Consider the following 22,197-nt stretch of genomic DNA (forward strand, 5'->3'; position numbering starts at 1 on the left):
CTCCCTGTGTGTAATTTTGTATTCTGTAAGACTGTACAGCGCTGCGTACCCTTGTGGCGCTTTATAAATAAAGTTATACATACATACATACATACCTTACCCCCCAGGAACATAAACAATTGCGCTGTTTAACCCCAAATCCTATCAAAAGATGAAATTATTTTCTGCACCAGATATTGTAAACTCATAAAAAAATCAATTATTCCAGTTGACCTGACATATTTCATTATATCCCCAGCAAGCCTATTCCCCTTATTATTTTATAACCTGCACCTAACAAACCCTGTATAAATTACATTTCTAATAATTGCGAGAAAATTATATTCAGCACTGGTAGCAGGAAGAAGAAGATTACATTTATATAATATTGTCTATTAATGTCATCACAGGAAGGTGCATTTGAATATATGCAAATATCAAGGAAAGATAGCAAAGAAATATATTCCAATAGGTGTGATCAATATAGTAGACTGAGTAGATGGGTGTCAACTATGCCAAACCCACTATTGCTCTAAACTGGTCCTCTGACACCCATGCAACCAAGCCCTTTACTTCAAGCAGATAAAAGGGAGACACTTCTCTCTCTCAGTGCAAAGGGGCCACATCTCCTTTATCTTATCTGTCCTTCTGATTTTTCCATTTAACTGCTTTAAACCAAGACCATCATGTCTTTGTCCCGAGTCTCCATCAAGAAGCGGCAACCTGTTAGTGGTGGTTGTGGTGTATGCGCATTTGGAGCGACTGGAGGAAGATATTGGGGTGGTAGACCGTTGCCAAAAATAAAGAGATTATATAATCCATCTGGTGAATTTCAGCAGGTTACTATCAATACACAACTTCTGCAGCCACTTAATCTGACTATAGATCCAAACGTCCAGAAATTAAAAACAGAGGAAAGAGAACAAATTAAAACTCTCAACAACAAGTTTGCAGCTTACATTGACAAGGTAAGTCTGTTATTGTTAATATTACAAATGTCCAAATTTAAAGTGTTGCTAGATAATTGTAACATATACTGTGAGTTGCATTATAGAGGGCATTTATAGCTTAGAAAGTAGAAATGATAGAAATGAAGTAAGTCATGTTTCTGTGTGACATTTTAGCAGACCTCCAGCAGGAGATCAACAATGAACTTGCCAAAAACTGTTTCCTGTTTCCAAATTATTTGCTTTTCCATCTCTTTAGATTTTCTGCTACTAAACTCTTTCCTTTTGGTCACAGGTCAGATTTCTGGAACAGCAAAACAAAGTCCTTGAAACAAAATGGAAACTGCTGCAGGAACAGGGAACTAAGGGCAGCACCAAAAGGGCCAACCTAGAGCCCCTGTTTGAGAAGTACATTGGCGACCTGAACAAATATTTAAGCACTCTAATAACTAAAAAGGACCGTTTGAATCAAGAACTGAAGAATCTGCAAGATCTTGTGGAGGATTATAAGAAAAAGTATGTCTGCACAAGTTTTGCTTTCAGCTGTACATTTAGAATAAGTTTTAAGCTGCTCACTGTATGATAAGGTAGAGCTCTGTTGGTACATGTAACCTGCATGTTTGTGTTGCTGTGACAATAAGCTGGAAAAGAAAGACTGCTTATTAACCACTGTTCTCTTAAAACAGATACGAGGATGAAATTAACAAGCGTACAAAAGCAGAAAATGATTTTGTGGTACTTAAGAAGGTGAGTCTCATTGTTGTGTTGATAAAGTCATTATGAAATATTAAAAACAGTGAAACTCTCAGCTACCGCCATAATATGTTGTTATATATCATGTATGAAGCACTTACTGGTATAGAATCTATTAAATGGAAATCCATTAGCTCCAAATTATAGGAGAGGATAGCCAATCAGCTCCAACTGTAGGATTAATGGCTCATTACAGGGCAGGATAAAGCAGGCAGGAAAGGGTTAATTACCAAGGGATGTCACATCAGCAGGGGGGTGGAGCATAAGGGATCTTATAGAATAGCAGAGAGAGGGAAGTAGCAATTTTAAGAGTGGAAAAAAAGGTATCAGTACCGCCCACCCTCCCCATTTTTGGTTGTCACTAGTGTGGCCTGGGGCAGAGGGATACAAGTTAGGTTGCATTGTATTGCAAGTATATTAGCGGTATTATATATCACAGTGCGTAATGTGGGTCCCAGGCAGTATCATTTGGATGATTTAAAATTCTAAGTAATAAATGGTCTATTTTGGTAAGGCCAAAAGGTGGTGTTTGTTAAGACCTCCCTAAGTGTAGGCAGTTCTGGGTGGTAATGGTTTGAGTTAATTCCACATATGACCTGGTGTATTCACCGAGCTGGATCATTGGATGGCTGGTGGCTAATATTTTACATATATGTTAATTATAGGCGGATTTTCAATAAGGCTAGAAGCTAAGACTCCCCAAACCTGCTTGGCACCCTAAAAAAACAAAACAAAAAAAAAACCTAATTCCGTTTCTGCACTGTCCTGGAAATCTTCTGTTCCTGCAAACCAATTCTGCTGTGCTCCGACTGGATCTTTCTTCTTGTGGATTCTCCAATCAGAGCACAGCTTTCTTGACAGACAGTAAACTTGACCATTCAAAGATGTGCACAGGGATTGGGAGATCCAACTCTCAACTTTTACTGCAGATTTCATCCCACTCCCACAGGTGTATACCCAGGTACTATACCCTGGTACTATACACAGGTACTATACCCAGGTACTATACCCTGGTACTATACACAGGTACTATACCCAGGTACTATACCCTGGTACTATACACAGGTACTATACCCTGGTACTATACACAGGTACTATACCCAGGTACGATACACAGGTATTATACACAGGTACTATACACAGGTACTATACACAGGTACTATACACAGGTACTATACCCAGGTACGATACACAGGTACGATACACAGGTACTATAGACAGGTACTATACAGTTCTAAAGGCTGAATCACTAGTTAAAATTAAATAGTTTTTTTTTTTGCCTGATCTGACATTTATAATATCCCTATCGCCTACCCTAACATATGAATGGTAGGTTAACTCTTTCCCCCTGAAAAAGCTCATTGTGCTATATTATATTTGTTTTTTTTGCACTTACTATTTTGTTTTTTTACTTTTGTCATTGTTTTGTTCATTTCTAGTTACAGTGGAGCCAATGTTGTGTATTGGTGCCAGTGTTATATTGCCAGGGCCTGAATATCTGCCATCTGTACCCACTGCTTCTCATGGCATATAATATGCTGGTTTTGTAAATACAGACTGCGTCTCACTGTATATAATGTGCCTGGGATATCAGTACCCACTGCCTCTCTCTCTAGAAAATTAACTTTAACAAATATAAAGGGGAGGTTCACTTTTAAGTTAACGTTTATTATGTTATAGAATGGCCTATTCCTAGCAACTTTGCAATTGGTCTTCCTAATTATTTTTTTTTATAGTTCTTGAGAAATTTGCCTTTCTCTTCTGCCTCTTTCCAGCTTTCAAATGGGGGTCACTCCGGCAGTCAAAAAGTATTGCTCTGTGAAGCTACAATTTTATTATTATTGTAATTTTTTATTACTTATTTTTCCATGCAGGCCCCTTAACTATTCATATTCCCATCTCTTGTTTAAACCACTACCTGGTTGCTAGGATAAATTAGACCCTAGCAACCAGATAGCTGCTGAAATACCAAATGGAGAGCTGCTGAACAAAAAGCTAAATAACTGAAAAACTATTAAATATAAAAGAGGACCAATTGCAAATTGTCTCAGAATATCAATGTCTAAATTATATTAAAAGTTAATTTAAAGGTGACCTACCCCTTTAAGCTAACTGATCCTAAACACAAATGGATGAACAGAAGTGCACGTATAATACTTTTCATCCTAAGCATTTTAGGGTAAAAAAGAACTCCCCCCCCCCCCCACACTTTTGCGCAGTATCCCTGGGAATCAGTGGGAACAGCAAGAGGTAGTTGGGAAGTTAATTTTTTACACCAGCAGCGAATCCACTAAGTGTCACATTAGCTGTAGGTCAGACTCTGTATGGCCCATCTTTAGCCTCCCCAAACAAAAAAGTCACCCTCCACCTATGATGTTAATAATATAATCCTATGTTAAAAATTCCAAGCAAATTTAAGCAAAAAAATCTTGCTTTTCTACTCTGTAATAATAACACAGTAGTTGTAGCTGGTGTTAACTAAATCCACATAAATCCACATTGGTTTCAAAAGAGTCCTATTTGTTTTTTAATATTTAAATTTTTTAGAAAATTTAGAAACCTCAAGGTATAGTGATCCAAATTACGGAAAGATTCTTTATTCTGAAAACCCAAAGTCCCAAGCATTCAGGAGAATGAGATCCTATACCTGTGCTGGAAAAAAATTCCAAACTTATATTCAATGGAGAGCAAGAAAGAACATACATGTTAGCATCCTCTGATCAATATGTGCTGAATGTCCTCTCTCCCTGTTGACGATGAATAAAAGAAATCTTGTTTTTTGCTTTTTCCAGGATGTTGATGCTGCCTACATGGTTAAAACAGAACTTGAGGCCAAGGTGGATGCAGTGACAAGTGAAATCAACTTCTTAAGAACTCTTTATGCTGCGGTAAGAAACCTAACGGCATATTTAGATTTCTTAAACAAGAATAATATATTTTGTAGTTACATTCAAATATGACAGGATGTATACCTATATAATTCTTTATTCTGTATCAGTGCGTTAATTATTATCGCATGCTTTTTTGCGTTAAAATAGACATGAAAATTAGTGCGCGATTCACTACAGTATTACCGCGTGTTAAGTCACACATAACATGCGTTAATTTGCGCGCAAACACATGCGTTAATTTGCGCGCCAAAATAACACTAACGCATGATTCACCGCATGTACCTACTGCACTGTTCTTTGATTTTTTTTCAGTGTTTATATCTTTTTGCTCCAAAATATGACTGTGTTGCGGAAAAAAATGTCATTGTTAACTGTTTTATTATGCAAAGAAAACATGACAAATCCAAAATAAAAAATACATCATCTAAAAGCTGTCGAGATCATGTAAACGTCAATGGCAGGTATCCTTTTTACAACAGGAAGTTCTTTTCTTGCTTTGTGGTTTAAGGGTTTTTTTTTTTACTCTTGCATTTGTGCACAAGTATTGTTTCATTTTCTTAAATTAAAAATAAATTGCGAACTGTATTTTTGCTATATCTGCCCCAAGTGTTTAATGATTTGTTATTTTGAATTTGAGAAAGATTTTGTTTTCAGACAAAAAACATTTATTTGGTGTGACTTTGTCTTTTTCAGGAATTGTCACAGGTACATGATAGCGTCACCGACACCTTTGTTGTTCTGACTATGGATAACAACCGTGACTTGAACCTGGAAGGTATCATTCAGGATGTTAAAGCACAATTAGAACTATGTGCACAAAGAAGCAAAATGGAAGCTGAAGCATTGTTTGATAATAAGGTGAGTATATCTACACCCTACTGTAACTTCATGTTGCAGCTATGCAATATTCTGTCTCATAAACAAATGAAAGCAATTTTTTTAAGGTGGCAGTTTGCCTTTCCAAAGTATTCAGTTTTTAAAAAGAATACCATGTATAATGACTTATTTCAGCTGCATTCTACTTTTGTGCTGATTTTCTACAATGTATATTTTAAATGAGAATTAGTTTGGCTTACATCCCTTTTTATGTCTCCAAGTAGCAGCTCAGGTTGCCAACACTCTGTTACAGTTTGATACATTAGTTGATTGGTGATTTTTTAAGGTATGTGACAGAGCAACTGTTACTGTTACAATGTGATACATTAATTGTTTGTATTTCTCAGCTGCTGTCAAGAAAGTCATTGGGGCCGATTCATTAAATGCTAAAAAAAGAGTGTTATTTATAGCATGCATTAAAAATATTATCACTTCTTATATTTGGAGAATTACCGATCGATTCACAAAAAAAGACACTTGTCTGACTTAAGAAGTGATTTCATTGTCGGGTGAACACATACTTGATTCTCTTCTTCAGATTTCAGAAAAAATCTGACTGCAAACTCCATATTGTCACCACAGACAATCACCAGCTGCAATGTTGTTTAGTAACGCCGACTCCTTGGAGGCGTTAAGTTTCACAGTATTTATCGCCACATTTTATGCTTTTAACGCTTCAAATATGTTTGTGAATTATGCATTGATATTATTTTTATTAGATAATTACCACAATGCGATGGAAATAACGCTTTGTGATAATTGGGGTTATTGCTAGGGTGCACTGAATCCCGAATTCGGTACGGGATTCGGGCTGAATCCAGGATTTTTTTTGAAGGATTTGGTTTTGGCCGAATCCACAGTCCTGGCTGAGCTGAATCCTAATTATCAGAAATTAGCATGTGCTAATTAGCATTTGGAAAGGGTTAAATGGTTGGGTGAAAAAAAAATTGCGATTTTTTTTTTTTTAAATCCCTTCCGATCCTAATTAGCATATGCTAATTAAGATTCGATTTGGGATTCGGCAGAATCAGTCGGGGTGGGTTCGGGGGTTTGGCCAAACCCAAAAAAGTGGGTTCGGTGCATCCCTAGTTATTGCACATGCAATATAAGTAGTAACACATGTGAAATTACTTTGATGAATCGGTACTTAATTAACAAACACTTTTTAACACATAAAACTATGTGTTAAGCGCTAATAACCTTTAGTGAATTGGCCCCATTGCTCTTAAGGTTTATTAAGCCTTTGCCTGTATAACATGGCAGGGTGGGAGAAAATAGTTAAAAATTGAAAAAACAGAAAATAACTGAAAAAAGTCATTATTTGTGTATTTTGTCATTAGAAATGAATATTTTGTGAAGCTGAGGCTCCACATTTGATTTCTTTTAAACGTATTTCTTCTTCTTGCAAGGATAGGCAATTTTCTGTAGTATCAGTTTTAGCCACATCCGATTTGTTAAAGATGAAACTGTTGCATAGGACAGTTTGATTGTAGCTACAGTACGTTTATTTGTACGAATAGAGTATCCCTACAGCATGTTAATCAGTGCTGTAATTCTGTATAATCCGGCTATTGTGACAAGACATGTTCGTATTATAACCCTGAAACACTCTTATCAGTAGTTAGCTCTGTTATCTCTAAAAAAGGGGCCAACATGCCCAACACACCCATGGGGTCCCTTGTCACAAAGCTCAATGACTCATCAGAAAAGGTGTTCAACAGCAAAGAGAAAACATGCTTATACAATGTATTTCAAACCCCCCTCTAATATTAAATGATATGAACAAGATGGAGTAAAGAAACAAGTTTAATTTTTATTTCACAGATTTAAAGGAACAGTAACACCAAAAAATGAAAGAGCTTTAAAGTAATAAAAATATAATGCACTGTTGCCCTGCACTGGTAAAACTGGTGTGTTTGCTACAGTAACACTACTATAATTTATATAATAAGCTGTTGTGTAGCCACGGGGGCAGCCATTCAAGCTGGAAAAAAGGCGGAAAGGCACAGGTTACATAGCAGATAACAAATAAGTTCTGTAGAATACAATAGTGTTTTATCTGTTATCTGCTATGTGCCTGTGCCTTTTCTCCTTTGAATGGCTGCCTCCATGGCTACATAGCAGCTTATTTATATAAATTATAGTAGACTTTCTGAAGTAAACACACAACTTTTACAGTTCAGGGCAGCAGCACATTATATTTAATTACTTTTATATACATCGATTTTTTGGTTTTACTGTTCCTTTAACAGTCCACAACTAGATTCATTTGAATCTTTTGGTTCAGCTTGTCTAGGCTGGCTTTCTACTGATAACTAAGTTCTTTGAAGCTGTTATTAGTTATGTAGCTAGATCTGGTGAGGATCTGGCTCCAGTGTGCAAAGTAAGCATGGTATGGTGGCTGAAGGGCAAACCCTGTCACATTGCTCTTGATATCTCAGAAAGGGTGAAGTTATCAGAATACACTATCAAGTAACTCCGGGAACCTTATTCTTTCAGCTACTTCAGTGATAGGTGACAAAGAACATCAACACCTCAGCATTTAAGGAAAGTCATTTTGGCATTTTACTGCCAATAGATTTGCAACATTAGTGGCACCTAGAACTCTATATTTATTCTGCAGAAAGCTTGATCATACCCGAGTAAAGAGCCCTGTAAGCTTTCTCTGTTTGTTTAAGATTGCAGCTGCCATTTTAGCTTGGTCTTCATAGCTTCCTGCTGTATAGCTCTAACCCTTGTGGCTCAAATTACACATTCCTAAGGGAGGGGGGAGTGAGTTCTTATGCATTCTTATGGGAGGGCAGAGCAAGGGAGGGGAGAGAGGAGAGAACTGTGCAGATTCTGGCCCCCAGGAATGAAGGATGTTTCTGAGAAAGGAAGTCAGATACCAAAGAACATGTTTACAAAAAAAGGAGACAAGAAATCCTGTGTTTCTTTTGATAGAGGACTCAGTGCAGCATTTCTGTGAGTACTTATGGCTGTAATTACATAGACCTTTCTGATAAAGCTTACTTAGTTTTTACCTTTCATACTCCTTTAAAGGGATTGTTCATCTTTAAATTAGCTTTTAGTATGCCATAGATGTTGATATTCTAAGACAATTTGCAATTGGATTGCATCATTTATTATCAATGTTTCTTAATCATTTCTTTGCTTTAGTACAAGGAGCTGCAGAAAACAGCTGAAGGACATGGGGACAGCATAAAGAATTCCAAATCTGAAATAGCAGAACTGAACCGTAGGATTCAGAGGCTGAAGGCTGAAATTGAAAGTACCAAGAAGCAGGTAGGTCGGAGCTGTGTCAGTAGTGACTTAGGTTTGTAACCAATATCCGATCCATACTCAGAACCCATGCCTTTCCTTAAATGATAGATTGCAGGTCTGAATCAATCCATTGCTGGAGCTGAAGAAAAGGGCAACCTTGCTCTCAAGGATGCAGAAAAGAAACTTCAGGATCTTGAAGCTGCTGAAAAGAAACTTAAGGAGGACATGGCTCGTCAGCTTAAAGAGTACCAAGAACTTCTGGCTGCTAAGATTTCACTGGATGTTGAAATTAGCACTTATGGACTCATGCTGGGAGGAGAAGAGCACAGGTCAGTTACATAGAGTTGAAATTCACAAATTTGAAATTTGCTAAATAAGCCTTTAACTGTATTACTGGTATCTTTAATCAAATGTCTTTTGCTTTATTTTTTCCCATTTGCATTTGTATAATGGAAATATTTAGAGCTGATTGTATAGTTTTCATTAAGCTTTTTCCTAACTTAGGTTATTAGCCCTGCTGCAAACATGTGGCTTTATTACATTCCTCCTCAGGGACTAAGCTGTCAATGTTTTAGGATGCCTGCTCAGGGCCGAATTTGTTTTCTGGGCGCCCCTAGGCCACCCCCGTTGATCGGCCCGCCCCCGCCCCACCCCCCAATGCGCATGCGCGAACGAGCGAACAAGCGTGCATGCGCATACATTTAAAGCCCCATACGGAGCAGTGGGGAGAAGCAACACAGTTAACACAGAGAGAGCAACCTGTGCATCATTATATTTTTAGAATGATTATGCCCTAATACTTTTCTTGTTTTTACAGAATGTCTGGAGATATTGTCAGCAACTTCAGCATATGTAAGTGCCTACAGTTGATTAATGCTATAATTATGGTTAAAGGAAAGGCTAAGTCACTTGGGGGTGCCAAAATGTTAGGCACCCCCAAGTGACTTTAATTGCTTACCTTTTACCCCGGGCTGGTGCCCCTGTTAGGAGAAAACAGCACCAGCCCAGGGTACCTGCAGCGCTTCCTTCTTCCTGTTTAGCATGCGAGCGTATGCTCAGTAGAGCGAAAAGCTGAACTTTAACTACAAAGTCGGCTTTTCACTCTACTGCGCATGTGCCAGCCCTGGGATTTTGCCGGCAGAAGAAAAAGGAAGGAGGAAGCGCTCGCTGCACCAGCCCGGGGTAAAAGGTAGGCGATTAAAGTCACTTGGGGGTGCCTAACATTTTGGCACCCCCAAGTGACTTTGCCTTTCCTTCTCCTTTAACTGATTGGACTTTTATGTATTGGCTAATTCATTTCCTCCTTACATCTTAGCTGTAATCAGCGGAGGTGCCAGTGTATACAGCGCTCTTGGTGCTGCAGCAGGCGGAATGGGAGGCGGCATGGGAGGCGGAATGGGAGGCGGCATGGGAGGCGGTGGAATGGGAGGAGGCATGGGAGGTGGCCAAATGGGAGGAGGCATGGAATCGGGCCACGGTGGTGGATATGGCTATGGAGGAGGCTTTGGAGCAGGCTACGGAGGAGGCATTGGAGGAGGCTATGGAGGAGGCTTTGGAGCAGGCCCTGGAGTCTGCCAGGGAGGATGCTTTGGAACAGGCCATGGAGTCTGCCAGGGAGGATGCTTTGAAGCAGGCCATGGATCCGGCCATGGAGGAGGCTTTGGAGCAGGCCATGGAGCAGGCCACGGAGGAGGCCACGGAGCAGGCCACGGAGCAGGCCATGGAGGCAAAACCTCTGTGGCAATTGCATCAACAACATCTACATCTAAGAAATCCTATTAATTTAGAGCAGCAATAGCCAAGCAAAAAAGCCCCATATAACTACACCTTTGCCTAACTATTTGAACCTTGACTAGTATGTAATTATTGTGTCACCCTACATCTATAACAGTTTTAATTTCCATCATAAACACAGTGCTTCCTTATAACACAATCATATCATGCCTTTCTATATTGTGTCATAAATTGTCACTGGAAAGAAGACAAGGAGGCCATCAAGTTCAAATAAAAAGAACTGAAATAAAGACAACATCAAAAAGCAATATAAACAACTTGAAAGGAACATACCATGCAGAAATCTTAGGCACTGGTATGAAGGAAATTGTGAATCTCTATACTAGCAACAAGTTGAGAAGATCTACAGTATATCTACTTTTATCCTGCTTGACTTATCTGAGAGGAAAGGGGATCATGGGTGTTTGTATATGGTATCATTTTAATGCATTGCTGCATTTTTGATAAACCATTCTAGAACGTCTTTCCTTTTCTTTGTATCTTCAATAAACTGCATTTAGATCTCAATCTCTGTAGCCCAATTTATTTTATATTGATTGTATTATAAAGAAAACTCACTCTGCTAAAAAGTTTGGCGTCTTCATTGTTGGGGCTTGTATTCTAAATAGCTCATCTGTTAGTGTACGAAACCACTGCTATGTAGAAGCTTTTTAATGTAAACTTTTTTTAATTTACAATGGGTAAAGGGTATATCCATCAAAACATATTACAACTGTGTATTGAAACACCTAGCGTTAAAGTGTTTATTTTCACTATGTATGTACAGTATATATTTATGTATAGTTACGTATGTAGCACCACATTTGTATGCAGTGCTTTACAAGGCGTAAACACAAATAGGGGTATAGATATTTTAAGTTATGCAGTAACAACATAAATATATGCTTAAGTGCTTAGGAGTTTCAATACACAGTTGGATAAGGTCCCTGTCCCAAAGAGATTACAATCTACTAGGAAACAAAGAGAGATAAAAAAGGAGGAAGACTAACAAAGTGATTTATCTAGAAGATGATTTTTAAGGAGCTTAGAGAAACGTGTTAGTGTGGGAGCTTTCCGAATGCAAGATGGCAGAGCATTTCAGTGACGGGATACAATCAGTTTTATGCGTTGCTGTTTTGGTGGAATGGTCAGTATATTGCCCTGAGCTGGGCACAAGGCCTGGGAAGGAGTGTACAGGGAGAGGAAAGGAGTAGAAGTACGAAGGGCTCTGGAAGACAGGATAAGAATTTTATATTTAATATGCCATTTGCTCAGAAGCCAGGAGACAGATTTTAGTAGTGAGGTGATGAGGAGATACTTAGATGCAGGTGAGATCATACAAGAAGAAGCAGCAATGAGAACTAAATTTAGTGGGTGAAGATGTGTTTCAGGGAGACCAGCTGGTAATTTGTTACAGTAGTCTTTCCTGGAGAGTATGAGGGCCTTTAAAAAAGCAGCGTGTTTGCAGTGCGTTGTCAACTATAATGTTAAACAAGGGGGGGGGGGCAAATTTATGTGGGAATACAAGTAGTTCAGTCTTAAACATGTTAAGCTTAAGGTGGCAAGCAGCCATCTAAGATGCTATGACAGTGAAGCATTGCGTGATTTTTCCTAAATAGCAGGGAAGAGATCAGGGCAGGAAAGGAAGATCTGTGTTTCATCTGCATCAAGTTTACAGGAGAAGCCAAAGGATGTGATGAGGTCACCAAGAGAAGGAATGTAAAGAGAGAGCAAAAGTGGCCCTAAAGAATACCCTTGGGGCCCCCCAGGAGAAAGATCAGCAGGTGGAGAGGTAGTGTCAGAAACTGTTACACTGAAGGTGCCCTTAGAGAGACAGGATGATGACCATGATACAGCAGAACTGCTGATACCAAGCATTTGAAGATGTTTTAAAAGAAGACAATTATCAACTGTATTGAATGCTTCAGAGAGATCCAGGATTATGAGTATGGAATAGTGTCCCTGGTTATTAGCAGCATGGATATAATTGATGGTTTAACATTACATCTGTTTTAATAGTGTGTGGAAACCCGAGTTGCAAAGGAGTCAAGATGGTTGGTTATACAGAAAGTGACAATAAGGTGGACAGAAACCAGTTGAGTGCCTTTTTGTTTCCAATTTTTCTCAGATTTAACCCTTCCAAAATCGAATTAGCATATGAAAATTAGGATTTGGTTCGGGATTCGGGCCTAATCCAGGCTTTTTTTGAAGGATTCGGTTTTGTCTGGATCCACGGTCCCAGCCGAACCAAATCCGAATCCCAATTAGCATAAATTAGCATACACTAATTAGCATTCAGAAAGGGTTAAATGGGAGGTTTTGCGCTTTTTAACCCCTTCTGATGCTAATTAGCATATGCTAATTAGGATTCAGTTCGGGATTTGGCAGAATACGTCTGGGTGGGATCGGCCAAACCCAAAAAAGTGGGTTCAGTGCATCCCTAGTTATTGCACATGCAATATAAGTAGTAACACATGTGAAATTACTTTGATGAATCGGTACTTAATTAACAAACACTTTTTGACGCATAAAACTATGTGTTAAAGGACAAGGAAAGGCAAAGTCACTTGGGGGGTGCCAAGATGTTATCGCTTACCTTGTACCCCGGGCTGGTGCCCCTGTTAGGAGAAAACAGCACCAGCCCGGGGTACCTGTAGCGAGCGCTTCCTCCTTACTTCGTTAAGATGTGACTATGCAGTAGGCGCATGTGCAGTAGAGTGAAAAGCCGACTTCTCTGTTAAAGTTCCACTATTCACTCTACTGCGCATGCGCACGCGGACAGGAAGGAGGAAGCACTGCAGCTACCCCCGCTGGTGCTGTTCTCTCCCAACAGGGGCACCAGCCCGGGGTACAAGGTAAGCGATTAAAGTCACTTGGGGGTGCCTAACATTTTGGCACCCCCAAGTGACTTTGCCTTTCTATGCCCTTTAAGCGTTAACAACCTTTAGTGAATTGGCCCCATTGCTCTTTAGGCTTATTAAGCCTTTGCCTGTATAACATGGCAGGGTGGGAGAAAATAGTTAGAAATTGAAAAAAACAGAAAATAACTGAAAAAGTCATTATTTGTGTTGTTCCATTTGAAATTAATATTTTGTGAAGCTGAGGTTCGACTTCACATTTGATTTATTTTAAACTTATTTCATCTTCTTGCAAGGATAAGCAATTTTCTGTAGTATCAGTTTTAGACACATCGGACTGTTGGATTTGTTAAAGATGAAACTGTTGCATAGGACAGTTTGATTGTAGCTACAGTACGTTTATTTGTACGAATAGAGTATCCCTACAGCATGTTAATCAGTGCTGTAATTCTGTATAATCCGGCTATTGTGACAAGACATGTTCGTATTATAACCCTGAAACACTCTTATCAGTAGTTAGCTCGGTTATCTCTAAAAGCGGAACAGGCAAAGGGGCCCAGTTGGCCAACATGCCCAACACACCCATGGGGTCCCTTGTCACAAAGCTCAATGACTCATCAGAAAAGGTGTTCAACAGCAAAGAGAAAACATGCTTATACAATGTATTTCAAACCCCCCTCTAATATTAAATGATATGAACAAGATGGAGTAAAGAAACAAGTTTCATTTTTATTTCACAGATTTAACAGTCCACAACTAGATTCATTTGAATCTTTTGGTTCAGCTTGTCTAGGCTGGCTTTCTACTGATAACTAAGTTCTTTGAAGCTGTTATTAGTTATGTAGCTAGATCTGGTGAGGATCTGGCTCCAGTGTGCAAAGTAAGCATGGTATGGTGGCTGAAGGGCAAACCCTGTCACATTGCTACTGATGTCTCAGAAAGGGTGACATTATCAGAATACACTATCAAGTAACTCCGGGAACCTTATTCTTTCAGCTACTTCAGTGATAGGTGACAAAGAACATCAACACCTCAGCATTTAAGGAAAGTCATTTTGGCATTTTACTGCCAATAGATTTGCAACATTAGTGGCACCTAGAACTCTATATTTATTCTGCAGAAAGCTTGATCATACCCGAGTAAAGAGCCCTGTAAGCTTTCTCTGTTTGTTTAAGATTGCAGCTGCCATTTTAGCTTGGTCTTCATAGCTTCCTGCTGTATAGCTCTAACCCTTGTGGCTCAAATTACACATTCCTAAGGGAGGGGGGAGTGAGTTCTTATGCATTCTTATGGGAGGGGGGAGCAGGGGAGGGGAGAGAGGAGAGAACTGTGCAGACTCTGGCCCCCAGGAATGAAGGATGTTTCTGAGAAAGGAAGTCAGATACCAAAGAACATGTTTACAAAAAAAGAGACAAGAAATCCTGTGTTTCTTTTGATAGAGGACTCTGTGAGTACTTATGGCTGTAATTACATAGACCTTTCTGATAAAGCTTACTTAGTTTTTACCTTTCATACTCCTTTAAAGGGATTGTTCATCTTTAAATTAACTTGGACAGGCACATAGCAGATAACAGATAAAACACTATTGTATTCTACAGAACTTATCTGTTATCTGCTCTGTAACCTGTGCCTTTTCTCCTTTTTTCCAGCTTGAATGGCTGCCCCCATGGCTACACAGCAGCTTATTATATAAATTATAGTAGTGTTACTGTAGCAAACACACCAGTTTTACCAGTGCAGGGCAACTTTAAAGCTATTTCATTTTCTGGTGTTACTGTTCCTTTAAGCCTCTTGTCTTGAGGTGGAATTGAAGCCTGACACAGTATCAGGTGTTTTTTTGTTTTTTTTTAACATACTCCTCATCGAGTAGCAACATTTGTAACAGACGGCTGACATTATTTCCAATGGCTGCTGCATAAGGCACTTCTCCTGAGGTACTGTTTTAGCTGCTTAGTCCTGTTCTGAACTTTGGAACCACAGTGCTTTTTGCTCATTATTCATGAAGCTACTCTGCCTTTTCATATAATACTTGAATGTGATCCAAAACTAGTATATTTAACCTGAGTAATTGCTACTTTACCTGCAGCTACCCAGAATTGCTATTGTCTCTCAAAATACTAGTTCTGTCTTTACATCCTAGCTGAGAGATACAGTATATCAAGGGGGAGGAGAGGAAGGAGGAAAGGAAGAGTAAAAATAAGGAAAAGAAAGGAAGGCACAAGAGAAGGGTGAAAACAACTCTTGACTATTGTATGTATATATATATAGAAAGAAACAAAAAGATCCAGACTCATTTAAATGAAAAAGAAAAAATCTTTACTGCAGAACAATTGCATTACTTACAACGTTTCAAGGCTCCCGCCTCTTTATCAAGTAGCAAGATAATGAATACAAAGCTCACAAGGTATAAATAGGGGCAAGTCCAAAGGTCACTCCCCCAACAAATTACTGGATCCAAGTAGGGACATTCCACAAACCACAAAAATAAAAGTGCATGACATGTAACATTCCTAATATAAGCAAATTTGTAACAACAAGAAAAAAGAAATCTTCAATATAGGGTATCCATATTGGAAACAACATGCAAGATGACACATGTGCTTATAACCTCTTTACAAAACCATAGCCATCCCTTTTAAGAAAAAATGGTTATATAGTACTGGAAATACTTTCTTTAAGCAATGCTTCCTTTTAGATAAATGCATACAGGTCATACTCTCTATTAAGCCCCTGTGGATGTAATGCCTGCAAATTATAAATCCAAAACTTCTCTTGTTTCTGGAGTTGTAGATATAGAATACCCATCGTCCAGGGTTCCCTCTTTAGAAAATAAAAGTGCATAACATTCCTAATATAAGCAAATTTGTAACAACAAGAAAAACACACAATCTTCAATATAGGGTATCCATATTGGAAACAACATGCAAGATGACACATGTGCTTATAACCTCTTTACAACACCGTAGCCATCCCCTTTAAGAAAAAATGGTTATATAATACTAGAAATACTTACTTTAAGCAATGCTTCCTTTTAGATAAATGCATACAGGTCATACTCTCTATTAAGCCCCTGTGGATGTAATGTCTGCAAATTGTGAATCCAAAACTTCTCTCGTTTCTGGAGTTGTAAGAGTCTGTTACCCCCCCAACGTGGGGGAGGGCAACATACTCTATCACAAGAAACCGCAGTGCAGCCACTGTATGGTGAGCTGTGCAAAAATGTGCAGGAACCGGTAACTTAATCACTTCCTTCCTGATAGTGGATTTGTGCTGACTGATCCGATCACAAACAGGTTGGATCGTCTCTCCTACATACGCCAGACCACATGGGCACTTGAGCATATACACTACATATTCAGAGTCACATGAATAGTGACCTTTAATAGCAAACTTGCGACCGGAGTAGGGATGAGTGAAAGAATCTGTGCGTATTACACTTGAGCGCTGGTTACACCTACCACAAGGGTACATCCCATACTTTAGGGGCATAAATAACCTCTGTGGATCACTACGTTTGGTACCCAGATCAGCTCTCACCAATCTGTCACGCAGATTACGGGGGCGCCTATAAGATAATAATAAGGTGGTACCTTAAATTCCTTGACATCAGGGTATGTCCTTTGTAAAAGGGGCCAATGCTTATTGATAATTTGATGTATCTTGTGCATGCTAGGGTGATATGTATGTACGAATGGTATTCTGGTAAGTTTTTTACGTTCATGGATTTTTTCTTGTATGATAGTTCCACGATCTAAACCCCTCACATAAGACACCTCCTTATTCAACAGCTCAGATGGATATCCCCTTTGTGCAAACTTGGATGTCATCTCATCCAACCTTGTAGTCAATAGTTCACCATCTGACACTATGCATTTGACCCGGAGGAGTTGGGATCTAGGGAGAGAAGAAACATTAGCCCTTGGATGTGCACAATCATATCTAAGTAGGTTGTTGCGATCAGTCAATTTTACAAATAAGTCTGTCAGCAATTGCCCATCTCTAGTATACACCGTATTCGGTACTATATGTTAGGGTAAACCCAATGTATGGGACACAAGTATCCAAATGATCCTTAAATAACAATAGTGATTCCACGTCGCCCCCCCATATGACCAACAAATCGTCAATGTAGCGCCACCATTTGAGACAGTGTCGCTGGAACAACTCATGTGTGTATACATACTGTGTTTCAAAATGATTCATAAATATGTTGGCATATGTGGGGGCGACATTAGAACCCATCACGGTCCCCTGCAGTTGAAGGAAGAAAGTGTCCTGGAACAAAAAATAATTTTATATATATAATTTAATATATATATATATATATATATTTTTTTTTTTTATGGAAACACATTCTCATACATCATCTATGGCTTCTAAAACAAATGTTAAAACATATGAAAAAGGTTACAGAAAAAATGGAAAGCAACAAGATTCAGATGCTTCCAACATTTCTTTAACTCACAACCCACTTAAAACCCCTCTGACTGAGGACTATTCTCTCATTGCAGTGGAAGTTGCCAGGCTCATCAATCCTGTCATTGAGGTTACTATTGAAAAGGCTATTGATAAATTACAAATAAACATTACCAACATCTTTGAACAACTCATCAACCATGAGAAACGTCTTTATGAATTTGATTTAACAGTTTCTCAAATTCAGAATGATACACTGAACTTGCAGTCTCGGTTGGATCCTTTGGAAAAACAGGCACAAGAATTAAAACTGAAACTAGACGATCTGGAAAACAGATCAACAAGAAACAATCTTAGATTTATCGGCATACCAGAGTCTTTCCAGAATGATTCTCTGTATAATCTTGTCTCCAAAACAATTCCTCATAAACTTGGACTTCCTCCAGAATGTGGCAATTTTAAGATTGCAAGATTACACAGGATTGGTCCATTAAAAGACATTCAAAACCCAAGACCAAGAGTGGTAATTGTCAAATACTTAGACTATCCTGAGAAAAATCGATTGTTTCAAGCATACAAAAAAGTGAAAATGCTAGATTTAGAAGGAAAAAGAATCCTTATTTTTCAGGATTATTCACTCTTCCTTTCTCAAAAAGAATTCTCAAAGGTCTGCCAAGCGCTGATAAACTGCAACATCCACTTTTCTCTAATGTACCCTGCGAGACTCAAAATCTTCTTGCCTTCTGGTACAAGAATCTTTAATGATCCTTTAGAAGCATCCACTTTTGTCAACTATCTGGAAAGAAAGGAAGTCACCAAAACTTCTCTTGGTGGAAAAATAGACAATACAACTAAAATCCACTCTAATAGCCAGAGAGCCCGCAAATATGATAGACCATGCCATTCTAAGATTTCCGAAGAGCTGAAGCCTACTACACTACAAACTCACTCCAATTCCAGATCAAGATCAAGGTCACCTCATTCTCCCAGGGGAACTAACCCCTCACATATCAGCGAAGATGAAATGTAATTTGAAACATAATCAACCATGCTTAATTGTGCCTGACCCACAAGGGGATGCTTTTCTCCCTGATAACTCTTCTCTTTGAGAGAGCATTCAGACCTTTATCCTTTAGGAAAAAAGGAAGTTACATATGATTAGATTGTATTGTTTAAAATTGTTATGCCTTTGTAGCTTATTATTTTATCTACCTAATATTGTTATGCTATTCGCATTTATTGTTAATATTATTGAATATTTTTGCCCAGTCGATGTTATTACAAGTATGTTAGAGTATCAAATTCTGCTCTTGCTCATCTTTTCTGATATAATTCCAACATAAGTCTCTACCATTGAACATAGTTTCCTGGAATGTCAATGGATTAAATCATCATATAAAAAGAAAAAGTATTTCACAAAAATTAAAAAGCTTTAAATGTGATGTAGCTTTTTTACAAGAGACCCACCTGAATGAATCAGATAACGAAAAAGTTAAAAAAGGGTTGGGTAGGAGAAGTTGTTTTTTCTCCAGCAGTTAATAAAAAATGTGGTGTAGCTATCCTGTTTCACCACAAACTAAATGTAGCTATACTACAATCAGTCAAAGAAGAGCAAGGCCGATATATTTACATAGAGATACTTATTAATGATACTCCATGGCACTTATGTTCTGCTTATGCTCCAAATAATGCCAAAAATTAATACTTCTCCTGGCTTAAACAACAAAGTTCTTCACTTCTGCACTTGTGAAATTTATTTGGAATGAAAAAAAATCAAAAATAGCTTTGTCCAAATTAAGGGGACCTGCTAAACTTGGTGGACTAAAAATACAGAATTTTAGAACATTTAACCTGTCTGCTCTAACAAGATACCTTATTGAATGGATCTTTCAAAGTAACAAATACACCAACCCAAAAATAGAATTACTCCATGAACCTTATTCTGATATATTTTCTGCATTACATAGTAAATGGAGTAATTTACCAAGAGATATTAAAAGGAATCCTCTATTTCGGGACACTATTTTTGTATGGAAATATCTATTCTCGAGCCATGGCTTCAGTTACTCTCAAACTCCCTTCATGTCAGTTAAACTTCTATTGAAAACCTCTGACCCAATAAGGTCTTCTTCCTTTTTACTAACATCTGAGAAAAAAACATCATATTGATAAAAGACCTACTAGATCCAAACAATTATTCTTTAATTCCCTGTCCACTGTTTAACCCTTTCACTGCCAGCCATTTTGAACAAAACAGAACTACTGCCAGACAGTTTTTGAACATTTTGCACTGTTTCACTTTAGGGGCTTTTCCTAGGGAGGACTTTTAGGTTACCTAGGAAAACTATATATCGCTTTGAAAATATGGTAGGATTTTTGTGTAATTCCAATTTTGTAACAAGATATAGGCTTCTAAATGTCTAAAAAAGGAAACAAAAATAATATTTTCCATAATATAAACACATACACCAGAAACAAAAATTATTTTATGCACAAAAATACAACTGATTTGGAAAGTCCCATGTCTCCTGAACGTGCCAATACCAAATATATATAGTTTTATGGAGATTTCTCACTGACATAGGTCAAAAACTCCCAGCAGTACATTACCAAATTTCCAAAGCACTGCTCCAGAAAGCTGCATACTTTAGATTTCAAGGTCACAAATTCCACTAACAGAAGGTTTATCCCAGAAAAATATACATTTTTAGAAAGAACAGATTCTGTGGAATCCAGAATAGATAGAACTGCCTGTCTACTCCAAACTAATGAAAACTTTCAACTCTCTGGAGCAGGGACTGAATTGGATTTATGGCAAATTATATAGATTAAGAACTGCCTGCACCCAGACAGAAAATACAAACATCTGTAGAGAGTGGACCAGTTACATCACATGGAATTCCATTCACTTCACACTTCAGTAACTTACCCTAATTTATATCAAGTCACTTTGATCCACATTATCATGTACCTTATCTGTTTGTATCTGTTTGTCCCTTGCAGCCCCCCCCCCTTCATTTATATGACTTTGTTAACACCTTCCACACAGATATTCCTTTTCTCTGGTTATTTGATCTATGAGCTGAATGTTGTATATATATCAGAGAGCACCACAGCTTCATTGTAATCAGCTTGAAAAAGGAACTAGAATGTTCTGAAAGCTTGCTATGATTATCTTAGTAAGCCAATAAGGGTATCACCTTTATACCACTTTTGTTATTTTTTATTTCAAAAGGTTTACCCTGTAAACATGAAATTTCTTAAAAATCGCTTCAAAGCTTCCTGTCTATAGTATCTTATCTCCTACAGGTCATAAAGTAACCAGATAAAACACCCTAAATATGAACGCCAGGGGTCCACCGAACAGTTTGATGCCCAATATGTATAGGTTTAGCTAAGTATGTGGCATGTAGGGGCCCCAATGTGAACATACCCCATATGATCTATCATTTCAGCTCCTGCAAAATCAACACATTTACATCCTTTTGTTTGGGATAACGCTACAAAAAAGTAAGCTCACCCCAGAAAGCCATATATTTTTGGAACGTACACATTCCCTGAAATCTAAAATGGGTACCAGGGTCTTTCTACTCCAAAGTACCAAGCCGCAAAGCATTTCTAAAGTTAGCAATTTTGATGACAATTCCAAAAATCCCCTCAAAGCTTCCACTTTGCAGCATCTTATCTCCCACATAGCATTAGGTACCAAGATAAAACACCCTAAATTTAAACACCAGGGGTCCACTGAACAGTTTGATGCCCAATATGTATAGGTTTACCTAAGTATGTGGCATGTAGGGGCCCCAATGTGAACATATCCCCATATGATCTGCCATTTCAGCTTCTGCAAAATCAACACATTTACATAATTTTGTGTGGGATAAAGCTAGTAAAAAGTACACTCACCCCAGAAAGTCATATATTTTTGGAAAGTACACATTCCCTGAAATCTAAAATGGGTACCCATGTCTTTCTACTCCAAAGTACCAAGCCACAAAGGTTTCCTAAGTTTGCTGATTTTATGACATTTCCAAAAATCACCTCAAAACTTCCAATATGCAGCATCTTATTTTCTACAAGTCATTAGGTACCAAGATAAAACACCCTAAATATGAACCCCAGGGATCTACTGAACAGTTTGATGCCCATTGTACATAGGTTTATCAAAGCACATGGCACTTTGAAAATATGCACACTAATTTCATGACTTACCTTTACCTAATTCATAAACATATGGCAGTTTTATGTGGGATAGAAACTGCAGAAATATAGGGTGACCCCTGAAAACCATATATTTTTGGAAAGTACATGTTCAGACAAATCCAACATGGGTAAAGAGTCCTTTCTACACAAAAGTACCAATCTGCAAAGCTTTCCTAAATCTAGTGGTTTTTATGACATTTCAGAAAATCTACTAATAATGTTGCAATTTGCCGCATT

The 22,197-nt window shown here is 38.2% G+C and overlaps 1 protein-coding gene across 1 annotated transcript; it reads left to right on the forward strand.

Annotated features, from left to right (window-relative positions):
- The first annotated feature begins 665 nt into the window (after positions 1 to 665).
- Positions 666 to 10,492, forward strand: LOC105946148 (keratin, type II cytoskeletal I). The gene is made up of 9 exons (XM_031896229.1): positions 666 to 947; positions 1,222 to 1,442; positions 1,613 to 1,673; positions 4,472 to 4,567; positions 5,264 to 5,428; positions 8,606 to 8,731; positions 8,819 to 9,039; positions 9,528 to 9,562; positions 10,026 to 10,492. Exons 1-9 carry the CDS (start codon positions 666 to 668, stop codon positions 10,490 to 10,492), a joined length of 1,674 nt encoding a protein of 557 aa, XP_031752089.1.
- Positions 10,493 to 22,197: the final 11,705 nt, after the last annotated feature.

The sequence above is a fragment of the Xenopus tropicalis genome, chromosome 2, assembly GCF_000004195.4.
Source record: "Xenopus tropicalis strain Nigerian chromosome 2, UCB_Xtro_10.0, whole genome shotgun sequence".
NCBI lineage: Eukaryota > Metazoa > Chordata > Amphibia > Anura > Pipidae > Xenopus > Xenopus tropicalis.

Bases quoted from the DNA above. Each gene is read 5' to 3' on its own strand.
- LOC105946148 (XM_031896229.1), top strand. From the start codon at position 666: ATGTCTTTGTCCCGAGTCTCCATCAAGAAGCGGCAACCTGTTAGTGGT. The intron at 948-1,221 runs GTAAGTCTGTTA...TTTTGGTCACAG, and splicing joins TTGCAGCTTACATTGACAAG to GTCAGATTTCTGGAACAGCA. The intron at 9,563-10,025 runs GTAAGTGCCTAC...CTTACATCTTAG, and splicing joins TGTCAGCAACTTCAGCATAT to CTGTAATCAGCGGAGGTGCC.